Raw genomic sequence first — 12,365 nt, 5'->3', positions numbered from 1 at the left:
AGGAGGCGGAGGTTGCGGTGAGATGAGATCGCGCCACTGCACTCCAGCCTGGGTAACATGAGTGAAACTCTGTCTCAAAAAAAATAAATAAAAAATAATAATAATATTTAAAGCCTTCAAGATGTTTTTACTGTACAACCTTGGGTATATTACTTCATTGCTTTGTGTCTCATGTTTCTCTGTCTATAAGCAGGGAAAATAATGGAATTTATCTCAGGGTTATGAGACTGAGAAATTTATATATGTCAAGCACTTAAAAGAACATCTTGTACATGTTAAGTGCTCAAAATTGTAAACTGTGGTTGTAGTTCTTGGTATTCAACACAGCAGTTCTACTTCTAGGAACCTATTTTGAGGAAATAAGAGTTTTAGTCAAAAATGCATGTAAACAGATGCTGTTTTATTTCTAACCTGTTTTATTCTAAACTTAGAGCAGTTTAAGTCTCTCATACAGAGGACTAAGCAAATAAATTATGACATCTCCATACTAGGAAAATATTATACAGTCACTAAAAGTGTTTTTTTCAAAGACTCTTTTATGGCATTTAAAAATGATCACGATAGAATCTATTCAGTTGGGGGGATATAAAATTATACTACAAGCTAAAAGTACATTTTTTTCTACTGTTAGAGTGCCTGGTACACAACAGGTATCCAATAGCTACATGGTAGCTATTATGATTATAAAAGGTATATTGAAGGTAAAGGTAAACAGTTTGTAGCTCCATTTGGTCAAGCACCTATCCCAGTGAACAGTGAATGGGACATGGAGCTTTAATCTCCATGCTTTCAAAAAATATTTCATTTTCATTAGTATTTGATTTCTTGTACTGTACATTCTTCCCACTTTACCAGCGTCCTAATAAAGCATGACCTAAACAGTTCTTTCTTTAGGCAAACTATGTATCCTTTACATCAGTAAAAAATATCATCTGCAAGGCTGCTTTATTCCCCAATCTTCCAAAGAATGTGAGTGCATTCTATGAGGTTTTCTGTTATACAACTGCATGATTAACTTTTCATGACTAGATTTGACTAAGACTGACCTTTCCCTGGATGGGAAGAATCAAAGAGTGTTAATGCTGACATAAAGGAGCCAACTACTACTGCTGTTTTATAAAGCAGGCTAAGTAATTTCCCCAGGAGACTAAGAGTCTCAGGTTTGTGTTCTTCCTAAACATGCTGCGAAGAAGTGGGTGGTGGGTAATCGCAGCCAAAACACATGAATACAAACACCTTCACAATGAAAATAACTGGCTAAGAAGAGATTTCTAGCCCTAGACACTGGCACACCCAATACAGTTAAAATTCAAAGACAAAATTCAATTGGGGGAAAAAAAATCAACTAAGACCTAAGAATGAAAAGTATTGAATACAATGGGCAGCAGAGGGAGCTATAAGGTTGACTTCATCACCTGAATGATTATTTTCCTTTAATGACAGGTATGTAGGATAGCTGCTTCCTACCTACTTCTGCTAGGATACTTAAGCTTTTTAGTACCTTACCAGAAAAGCAACCACTTAGGAGGCAAATCTTCCCAAGGTCATTAGAATAGGCTGGGGTAATTAGAATTCGCTAGGGTAAAGCATCAAATCTCTTATTCATATTTCTTTTACAGTCTTTGCTATTTTAGACACTTTTTATTGCTGACATTTTCACACACCAAAGGCCTATAAACGTAAATGAAATAAATAACATTTTGTTCTTTTTCTCAAAAACAAAGCAAACAGAAACACACACACACACCCTTGTTTCTGGCAATAATGACTAGATAAATAACTGGATAAGAAGAGATTTCTAGCCCTAGCCACTGGCACACCCAATACAGTTAATATTAAGAGACAGAGGATCACTTACCGCAAAAACCCCTCGTACTACCCAGCCATGGTGTTGCCGCAATGTTTTACCATATGCGTTATCTTGAAAAGAAGAAAAACTCCATGAGGAACACTTTCATCAGAATCTGATGTGCTATTTGTATAATGTACTTTTTTTTGTTTTTTAAGAGACACGGTCTTGCTCTGTCACCTAGGCTAGAGTGCAGTGATGTGGTAATAGTTGCAGCCTTGAACTCCTGTGCTCAAGCGATCCTCCTCAGCTCCTCGAGTAGCTAGGACTACAGGTGTGGGTGACCATGCCCAGCTAATTGATTTTTAATTTTTTGTAGAGATGAAGTCTCGCTATGTTGCCCAAGCTGTTCTGGAACTCCTGGGCTTAGGCAATCCTTCCATCTTGCCCTCCCAAAGCCCTGGGATTACAAGTGCGTGCCACCGTGCTTGGCCATATTTGTATAATGTACATAATAGCACGATACTATTATGTACAATATACAAATATCTACATAATCCGTTCAAACGGATTTTCAACCCCCAAAATTTAAAGCAGGAAAAAAGCCCACATGGTTTTTTTTTTTTTTTTTTTTTTTTTTTTTTTTTAAAGAAACACAGATACTTCCACTCTTACCCTGGGTGATAAAATATATCTGAACTTCAGCTTATTATCATGGTGGGAAAAGGTCAATACATATAAAGACACAGAGGAGGAGGAAAGGATACTGAAAAATTAAGACAATAGAATTAGAAATACTTTGAAATGTTGTGTGACCCTGAGCCAATCCCTCAGCTGCCCTCTCTAACCATCTGTTTCTTCCTTTGTAAAATGATCTCTAAGGTTCTTTCCAATTTTAACATTCTATTCTGGGATGCCAAATGTTTGTCCTAAATGGCCCTATGACCTTGGATATACAGTATTAAAAGCTAGAACCCTTCAAAAATATTTAAGAAAAAAATGTCTTGAAGTTATTAAGCTAAAGCAATCGGTGAGAACTATATTAATGAAAGTCATTCATGTTTTATACTTTAATAATAACCTATAATTTTTATCCCAATGTGTTTTTTTATTTTTATTTTTTGTTTGCCCCAATGTATTTTAAAAAGAGATTTTGAAACTGGCATATAATAATTTTAATTATGAAAAAAATCCCAAGAGCCAGATGGATGCATAAACTTTGAATAATTCAATATATGCAAAATTCAAAACGAATTTCTTCACAGGAATAAATGCATTCTCAGGAGGCACAGATCTACATCACCATGGTGCATTTTTATTTCAATGTTCCACTTTATTTCCTAAGCATCATCTCCATTAGCTACAGAGCACTCATTCCTAAATTAACAGCACAGTGTACCATGGGGGCTATTTGACCTTCTTCATGTTTCTCCACATCTAAATTCTTTTCCAGTAATATTTATTTTCATGTGCTAGTTGCAGCACTAGCACAAGTACCACCACCATTTTATGGATGCTTAGGTGACATTCTAAGGCTACAAAAATATTTTCAGTTCTAACAAGAGCAGGTAAATAGACACTAAAACCACAAGTACAAGTTCCTATGCAGTGAAAAGCAATGTGGTACACAGGACACTGCCAAAGGAAGTCAGGTATTATCTGCGTTTTACTGGCCAAAATGGCACTGCCATGTGACTGCAGATTCAACACAGTTTACAATCAACTCAAGCCTTCCAGCTTTGAAATTATGTCATTCTAGTCTACTTTGTTTTAAAAACTGGAGTGAAGCTTTATTAATACTTTTAGTATATCCTACTATTTCAATTTTATGTATTCAAATCTGCACAAAATGCGTATTATATGAAAGAATATACTCAATATATATTGCAATAATTTTATATAAAAGACTGCACATGTGAAATGTAACAACAGATTCCCCTGGCTCTCTGAAGCTTAGGAACACATTGGAATGCCGGCATCCAGTGCGCTAAAGCTAAAGCAGAAGCAGTAAGTAATAACTAATACATTCAGGTATGGAGAAGACTCCTAGAACCCAAGATTAAATTTAACTTTTTTCTTAGGAGAACAGTCTGCATAAACTAAGAGCTGTTCAGGCTTCATGTTAGCTTCTTGAGCCAGACAGACTCCATCTTAGCTTCTTCATTTTAGTTATTTTCCCACCATTAAGTATGTAGCTGTAGTATGTAGCTGGGGCAGGCTAACACTGGGCACATCCAGGAATGCATTTGCTAATAAAAGGCCAAGTTAAGTGGTTTCCAAGCAGAGTTAAGTGGATTCCCAGCAGAGCCTGGGAATGCAGGTACTGTCAAGTGCCCAGAGCCCCCATTATCTATAAGTTGTATGTCTTTTATAACAGCCTTACCCCTTTCACCTGGCACTGTTTTATTTCTCATGTACTAGGTTATCTTTTAACTTTTTGCCTACTCTTCTTCTGTAAAAAATTTGCTTCAGCTAGGTTCCCCCTCCCTTTTAAAACTAGGGTATAAAAGACTACCTAGCCAAGCGTGGTGGCTCACGCCTATAATCCCAGCACTTTGGCAGTCTGAGAAGGGTGGATCACAAGGTCAAGAGATCGAGACCATCCTGGTCAACATGGTGAAACCCCGTCTCTACTAAAAATACAAAAATTAGCTGGGCATGGTGGCGCACGCCTGTAGTCCCAGTACTCGGGAGGCTGAGTCAGGAGAATTGCTTGAACCCAGGAGACGGAGGTTGTGGTGAGCCGAGATCACGCCATTGCACTCCAGCCTGGGTAACAAGAGCGAAACTCTGTCTCAAAAAAAAAAAAAAAAAAAAAAAAAAAGACCACCTAACATTTTCTTAGGTGCCAAGAAAATTCTGGGCATTAGCCGCCTCTCGGTCACAGGCATAATAAAGGACTCATAATTCAATCTCAAAGTGTGGCACATTCCTTAACTTGCTTGGGTACAACACTTAGAACCCAAAAGTAAATTTAACTTTTTTCTTAGGAGAACAGTCTGCGTAAACTAGGGCCTGGTCAAAGATAAATGTCTTCAAGTAGACCAAACAAAACCTAGGTGATTTTCTGTAAGAAGATATATGGCATCAGGGAAATTTCAGATGGCATATAAGACCTTAGTGAGGATATCTTGTGAAATGTGAAGAAAGGGGCTGCTGACTCACAAAGTGTGTTGTACAGATGGGAGAGAATACTAGGTACAGCCTCTGATAAAAACCAGCAACACAACCAAATGTTCAACCATGTGAGCAGCCATCTGGGCTAGCAAGGTGTACAGATCCACAGAAAACATCCTGAGGTGAGTTACCTCAGGGGTAAGTTATACTTTCTTTCTTGTGACAGTATTCCAGGCAAGGCATTAAATGCCATTATAAATAAAGAAATACCATTAGAATCTGCTGGTGGATATCTACCATGAACACCTGCTCCATTCAACAAGAATCCAGGCTGAGTCTACCGCACAGTAGTATGCTTAGGTGATTTAAATTCAGTAAATTCCCTGTCCTCAAGAAGTTGATGGCTTATAAAATAGCCAGTCATTTAACAATCGTTATTCTATAAGTCAATAACTGCTAGAGTAGATATCTGTATGCAGTGCTATAGGAACAGAAAGAAGGGAGAAATTAATCCAGCCTGGGATAGGGGGGAGGTGTGTGGACACAAAGAATTCTCAGAAGGAAGCCTGAAGCTGGGTAGGGTAGAGAGAAGGGTGGTAGATGGTGCTGCAGACAGCAAGTACCACAGCGTTGTGAGAGGTCATCGCATGCTGGGCAATGGTGAGCAAAATTCACTGGATCTGAAGAACACTAGAGCTTGAGGACTGGGTTGGGGCCAAATTGTGAACACCTTTATCCATCAGGTCAAAGATTCTGATCGTCCACCTGAGGCATAATGGAAGTTTTGAAAAGTGTAACATTCATTGCTTTTTTTGAGTTTCACGATTCATGTCTGTTGTTGAAAATAAAAAAAAATATTTTAAAAGGAAGAAGTAAAGAAACCTATAATCCCTTCTTCCAGAGGTAACCACAGTGGACATTCTGGGAAAATATTCTCTTAGTTTTTTTCCCCTGTACAGAGAATATTACAGGGGAAAAAAACTAAGACAATATTTTCTCTTCTTCAGTTAGCAAAGTCATGATCATTCTGATTCAGAATCGTAGTAGGGAAGTAACAAGATGAAGTTCATACTTCTTAACAGTCTGGATCAAATACAGCTGTCCTGGTATCTAAGCCTCCAGCTCCAAGGCCCACCTGACTGGACAGACTGCTTGTTTAAAAGAGCTCTGGATCCGGTGCTATACCAACCTCAGAGACCTTATGCCTTTCCTATATATTGCCATTCAAGTTAACCATTCAAAAAGGCATAGATGCTCTTTTCCAGGCCCTCTTCTAAAAGACAGCAAGAAGACAAAGATGCTGTGAGTCCAAAAGCACAGGCAGCCTGGCTGAAGGATGGGAGACTGTTTGTACAGCAGTACATCTGTGTCTTCCCACCTGGCTGTAGTAGACAAAGCAGTTATTCCTTGTTGTGCTTATACCTTGCCAGAGGAGAGTTTCACCAGGCAAAATGTGGGCCAGATGATCTAATGGGATAAGGCAGTGTCAAAAGAATTTGGGCTGGGTCTTGACTGAGGAGACCACTGCTGCAATTTAAAACCAACAAATGAAATAAAAGTCATTAAAAAAAAAAAAAAAGACTTTCCAAAGTCCTTAGCTGACTTCTGGGGCTGCAAATATCCCTGCCATGTGAGAGTGACTGAATTAAAATAAGATAAAGTCTAAGCCTGACCTATTTTGGTTACCTAGCGAAGATTAGATAATGAAATACATTAATCTTCACTGTAATACCCATTCATTATCATAATGCATGTTCTATAATCTGGGAGTATTTTTGGCCTCTGAAAGACATAAATGATACCTTTCTCCCAGTTCTCTGAGATGTGTCAGTTCCCCAGAGACTGAGTCAAAATTTCCAAGTAGGAATTCTTGACAGTCACCTTGCTCAATTCTCTTCCTTTTAGAAATGAAGATATGGAAGACCCAGAAAGGCAGTCACTTGCCCAAGGTCACAAAGTTAAAATCAATGAGATCTGGGGGCACTCTTGTTGCATCACACCATTCTGTCAAAAACCTAGTGTTTACTCTTTGTAAACAATGTAATAAAAGTGAAAAATATGCCTTTTCCAATTGTTTCTCTGAAAGAATTGGCACCTTATTCTCGTTATGGAAACAGCACAGATCTCATTCATTTACTATAACTCAGAAACTTGCTATTACGTATTTAGAGATTATGCCTAAACCCTTTATAGTAACTGAGAGAACAACCCTTCCATTACTGTTGGTGGACGACCATTCTGTCCAGGAACTATGTATAGGAAAGTGTTTTTCTACTGTACACCTATAATTGGTAAAGTTATTTCGGCTTGTAGAGAAGATGAGAGAAATGCCAATCTAAGTCTTAAGAGAAAGACTGGGAAGTAGTTAATCAAAGCCAGGAAGGGCAGAATTACTCACTGGGCTAAGGAAATGACAATCATAGCTCTGCAAATGTGCTCAACTAGACAGTTCTGAGGCAAGAATTAGGAACTAGGAGATTTGAAAGCAGATAGTCAACTTTAGCAGGAGGCTGGTGGGAAACAGGCACTGAGGAAATGTGCTTGCCCTAAAGTTCTATGACTTCTAGGCAGAACAGTCCAGTAACTCACTTACAATAGTAAGAACCTTCATCCTGTAATTCATGTCTTTTTAAAGCCTAGGTGGGCAAAAGAACAATGGCCCAGAATATGGAATCTAAAACAGATCTCTCTCTCTCAAGTCAGTATTACATACAAGTGGGGAAAAGAATGGGTGATCTAATAAATGCTGCTAAGACCAACTGGCTTTCTAATTGGAAATGATAAAATTATGTCCCTATCTTACACCATTCACAACTTCCAGGAAGATTAAAGACATAAATATGAAAAGCAAACCTACAAAAGTTTGAGAAGAAAATGTTTGAGAAGAAAATATCAGAAAACATCTTTGTGACCTCAAGGGAGAAAGGGATTCCTTAAACAAGATATAAAAAGTACAAGCCATAAAGAAAGAATGACATGTTTGATTACATAAAAACTGAAACTTCTGTATACTAAAATATACCATAAATAAAGAGCAAAGGCAAGCCACAGACTGACAGAAGACATTTTAACGCATAACTGAAAAAGATTAATACCCAGGAAATATAAAGAACTCCTGGGAATTGATAAAGAAAACCTAGGAGAAAAGTGGTCAAAGTACGTAACAGGCAACTCACTGAGAAGGAAAATTGCCAATGAAGACAGGAAAAGCTGCTCAACCTTACTAGTAATCTAAGAACAAAAATTCTGGCAATATTCTATCATTTTATAGCCAGCAGGCATAAATTTAAAAGGCTGACAATGACAGGTGCTAAAAAGAATGTGGAGTATTGGGAACTCTCACTACTCTGCTGATAATTACAGACTTTGGACAACAATTTGGCAGTATCTGGTCATGTTGTTCAGCCATTGTATTATGTACTACAGCAGCAGTTCCCAGTATAGTCCCCAAACCAGCAGCCTCAGCATCACCTGGGAACTTGTTAGAAATGCAAAGTCTGTCTCACGTCAGACCTACAGAGCAATCTGTGAGGCTAATACAGGCTAGAGTTTGAGAATCACTGTTCTGGCAGCACAGCTTTTCAAGCCGTAAGACCCAATGAATTACCAGTCTATAGACAGCCAGAGCCCCTGGCCCAGTCACCCTTAGCTGTGAGAAGCCTCCTCCTTTTTCTCGTGTGCTGTGTGGACATCATAATTTTCTATATGATAGAGAACATATGTGAAAGGAACATGGACATTTTAGAGTTGCTTTTAATGGTGAAAATCTGTAATCAACTGTGTCCATCAACAGCATATTAGTTTTTCTAAACTGTAGTCTATTCATACAATGAAATGCCAAACAACAAGGAAAATGTATGAGCCAGGACTACAAGCATCAATGATGGCTAAAATCTGAAAATACTGAGTGAAGAAGGAAGAATGTGCACAATATGGTACCATATATACAAGTTTAAAACATGTAGTCCAATACTAGATGCTGCTTATGGACACATAAATATATAATAAAAGTATAAAACATGCATTGCATAATGAACAACAGCAAATTCAGAATAATGATATCTGGAAAACAATAGGAGTCATGGGATTAAGGGGTGACACGTGGGCACTTAACTTGTATTGAACTATTTTTTTGTTAGATCAAGTGGTAGATATTTGTTAAATGCCTGAATTATTTATAATTTTCTTTTTTGAGACAGGGTCTTGCTTTGTCACCCAGGCCGGAGTGCAGTGGTGCAAACATGGTTCACTGCAGCCTCAATGTCCCTGGCACAAGTGATCCTCCCACCTCAGGCCCCCAAGTAGCTAGGTTACAGGTTTATGCCACCACACATGGCTAATTTTTGTATGTTTTGAAGAGATGGGGTTTCACCATGTTGCCCAGGCTGGTCTCAAACTTGTGAGCTCAAGTGATCTGCCTGCCTTGGCCTCCCAAAGCGCTGGGATTATAGCACTTTGGCGTGCATTTTTTAAAGTGGACCTACTAGGAAAGTGACCTCTGAATTCTTTATAGTGACTAAGCTGAAGGCAAAATGAGTTGTATGGACAATAAGCGGTGGAAAGAGGTGAAACAAGCACCCAGAGATGCCCTGTGTTAATTTCAGTCACTGTTAAGACTAACACTTGTGCTGCCAGCCAGTCCTGCCAATGGAGGCATATGCTGCGAATGGTTCTGCAAAGAGTATTACAATTCACGCTCCATAGGATTTTTAGAATGGCCAAGTTATGATTTGATGTTAAATATCTATCTGATTATGAGTTCTGACTTTATCTCACTTATCTCTCCTTGTCTATGAAAGCCTTTCATATTAAGTACATGACTGAGCATCCTTTTAAATTTTTTTCTATTCTGTGCCAGAAAAAGATCTTGGTTGGGTTCATTTTTACTTGACATTTATGGAATCATTCTGAGGTGAGATATGTGGCAATATGCTATCCCAATGAGCACACAGCATATAACATTTAATACAATGGTGCATGAAATACCAGAGCAACTTTTCTTCCTTCTACTTGCAAGGATGCTTTCCAAAACCTCTTTTTGATGTGGAATATGCAATGGATGGGAATTCAGCTCTAAGGCAGATTATTAAACATACCTGTCTTGTGAACCCAACTCCCTCCTAAAAATGACCTCTAAAGAATGTTCTAGGACACTAAGGGAAAAGAGCAGCTCTCAGCATGAAACCACTCAAAATGATCGACTCTGGGCAGGGCGCAGTGGCATATGCCTGTAATCCCAGCACTTTGGGAGGCCGAGGTGGGCAGATCACGTGGTCAAGAGATCGAGACCATCCTGGCCAACATGGTGAAACCCCATTTCTACTAAAAAATACAAAAATTAGCTGGGTGTGATGGCATACACCTGTAGTCCCAGCTGCTCGGGAGGCTGAGGCAGGAGAATTGCTTGAATCTGGGAGGTAGAGGTTGCAGTGAGCCGATATCGTGCCGCTGCATTCCAGCCTGGCGCCTGGTGACAGAGCAAGACACTGTCTCAAAAAAAAAAAAAAAAAAAAAAAAAAAAAAATGTTCCACTCTGATCTTCATTATGGGGAAGCCAAGTGATGGCTCAAGTGCAAAAAGGGGCAGTGTAAAGTCTAAGGTGTTCTTCCAGATGCTAGAAGTTTTCCAGGTCACAGAACTGCAGCAATACAGTAACTAGAGATGCATTTTCCAGAAAGGTAACAGAGTCAAGACTTCCGCTGTGTTATTTAGGACTTTTACATATAAATGTCCTGTCTCAAGGGCCACTAAGACCATACAAGTTTCATGAACATTCACCATAAAGCTTTCTTAAGTCATTGGAAAGCTGTCTACTTATGATGAAAAGGAGGCAAAATAAACTGATGCTATAACTAATTTCAGCACTTTTACTCCTGCTTATTAATCATCTCTTAGATGCAGTCAAAATCTCAAAATGATTAAGATGTAGACAAGTGACAGGTGAACCTCAAAGGCCTAAGTCTAGATGACTAGGTCTCAAACTTCAGCATGGATTAGAATCACCCAAATGACTTGCTAAAACATGGACTGCCAGGCCGCAGCCTTACAGTTTCTGATTCAGCAGGTCCGGAATGGTACCTAATAGTCTGCATTTCTAATGAGTTTTCAGGTGATAAAGAAGCTGCTGTCCTTGGACCAGCTTGAGAACCAGTGATGGAGACTTGGAGACCCTAGGGAAGGTATTTATCCTCTTTAAATCTCAGTTTATTCACTGGAAAGGGGGAGTATTCGGAAGATTAAATAAAATATCAAGAACTTAGTGTAGTAGTTACGTTAGGTGTTCTATAAATGATAGCTGTTTTTAAATTCAACTTTAGAATTTAAAAAAAGCAACAAATTTCCCTATATATGGCATATAAATTGCACATACTCTATTACCTACATATTCATCCTCCCTCATTTCAAACAAGGTATCAGTTCTACTTATAAAGGCCAGGACTTCGAAATGAGAAAAAAGAAGCCATTATCCCAGAAGAAATATCCATCAAGGAGCCTATAGGTTCTGAATACCTACTGTGTAAACATGTCTCAAAAAACCATTTGCACAGAGCTTGTTGTGTCTGTGGGGGACGGAGGGTGGGTTTAATAGGGGAACTTTGGAGGGAGGGTGGTTTTAATAGGGGAACTTTATCTTCTCACACTGAGCAGCAGCCAAGAAAACAGGGATTTCCACAATCAGACACAATTTAAATTATAAACATCTTCTGTGAAATAAGCCTGAACATCAGGATAAAAATGTCAAATTTACAGCCTCCCTTTTCTTTTCCACTTAAAGCAGTATTGAAGGAGAAGAGAGGGAAGAAAAAGCTGAGATTGGCTGTGATTATTGCAGTCACAAAGCAGCATTTGCCCTTCAAAGTCTCTTCTTTCTTCACAAAGTCAACAGCATCCCCTGGGCCGAGTCTCCAAATCAAGTACAAGGTTTGATAAGAAATCTTGAGAAGAGAATGGGAGAGAAAAGTGGGCAGAATCGGGGTTGGGACTGGACAGAAATGGTATATCCTCAGTTTCCTTTCTATCTCTAGGGGGTCAAAGCCCATAAGCAGCTGGGTTCTATTCCACCTCAGCTCCTGCAGTGGCCTAAATGGGATCAGCATCATCCTACTCCCCTCCCACAGATAGCCCTAACAAAGTAATAGCAGCATGAGACATGTGGAGTCCAGTGGACACACAGTGCTGAACCCTGTATCTTCTGCATTTCCAACAGGTGGAGAAGTCTTTCCACTGGTGTGAAAATTCCATACTAATAAATCAGATTGAAGAGAAGTTTCTGGCTTGGCACCTAAGCTTTGTAAACTTTCCATTTCTGATTTGAGACAAGTAAGTGTTATTTTCTGGCAGGTTATTAACTTCATATATCATGAGGATGATAATGATGACAAAACATTGTTATCACAACAATAGATGCTAATCTCAACGACTGAGCACTGGTTTTGTTTTTTTTGTTTTTTTGTTTTTT

The 12,365-nt window shown here is 38.9% G+C and overlaps 1 protein-coding gene and 1 long non-coding RNA gene across 4 annotated transcripts in view; both read right to left on the bottom strand.

Moving 5' to 3' along the window:
- The window catches only part of PLEKHA8 (pleckstrin homology domain containing A8), a 62,655-nt gene that overhangs the window by 18,215 nt on the left and 32,075 nt on the right, over window positions 1-12,365 (bottom strand). Inside the window, exons 13-14 of one of the 3 annotated variants that reach the window (XM_017527086.2) lie at window positions 1,859-1,920; window positions 91-346 (exon numbers count right to left, since the gene is read on the bottom strand). The exons of 1 other annotated variant lie outside the window; for it this stretch is intronic. In XM_017527086.2, coding sequence (XP_017382575.1) covers window positions 284-346; window positions 1,859-1,920 — 125 coding nt within the window. In that variant the 3' untranslated portion in view covers window positions 91-283. Of the gene's footprint in view, window positions 1-90; window positions 347-1,858; window positions 1,921-12,365 lie in introns of those variants that run through there. One more of the 3 variants, XM_017527084.2, reaches the window with a different exon arrangement.
- Window positions 2,390-9,167, bottom strand: LOC108303304. Its single transcript, XR_001824776.2, has 2 exons — window positions 4,620-9,167; window positions 2,390-4,304 (listed from the first exon to the last, which is right to left on the bottom strand). It is a non-coding gene; the product is annotated as an uncharacterized LOC108303304 (long non-coding RNA).

Source organism: Cebus imitator, unplaced genomic scaffold (genome assembly GCF_001604975.1).
Source record: "Cebus imitator isolate Cc_AM_T3 unplaced genomic scaffold, Cebus_imitator-1.0 Scaffold45, whole genome shotgun sequence".
Taxonomy (NCBI): domain Eukaryota; kingdom Metazoa; phylum Chordata; class Mammalia; order Primates; family Cebidae; genus Cebus; species Cebus imitator.
The sequence above is the reverse complement of the archived record's forward strand: the minus strand, read 5'-3'. Positions and strand labels throughout refer to the sequence as shown.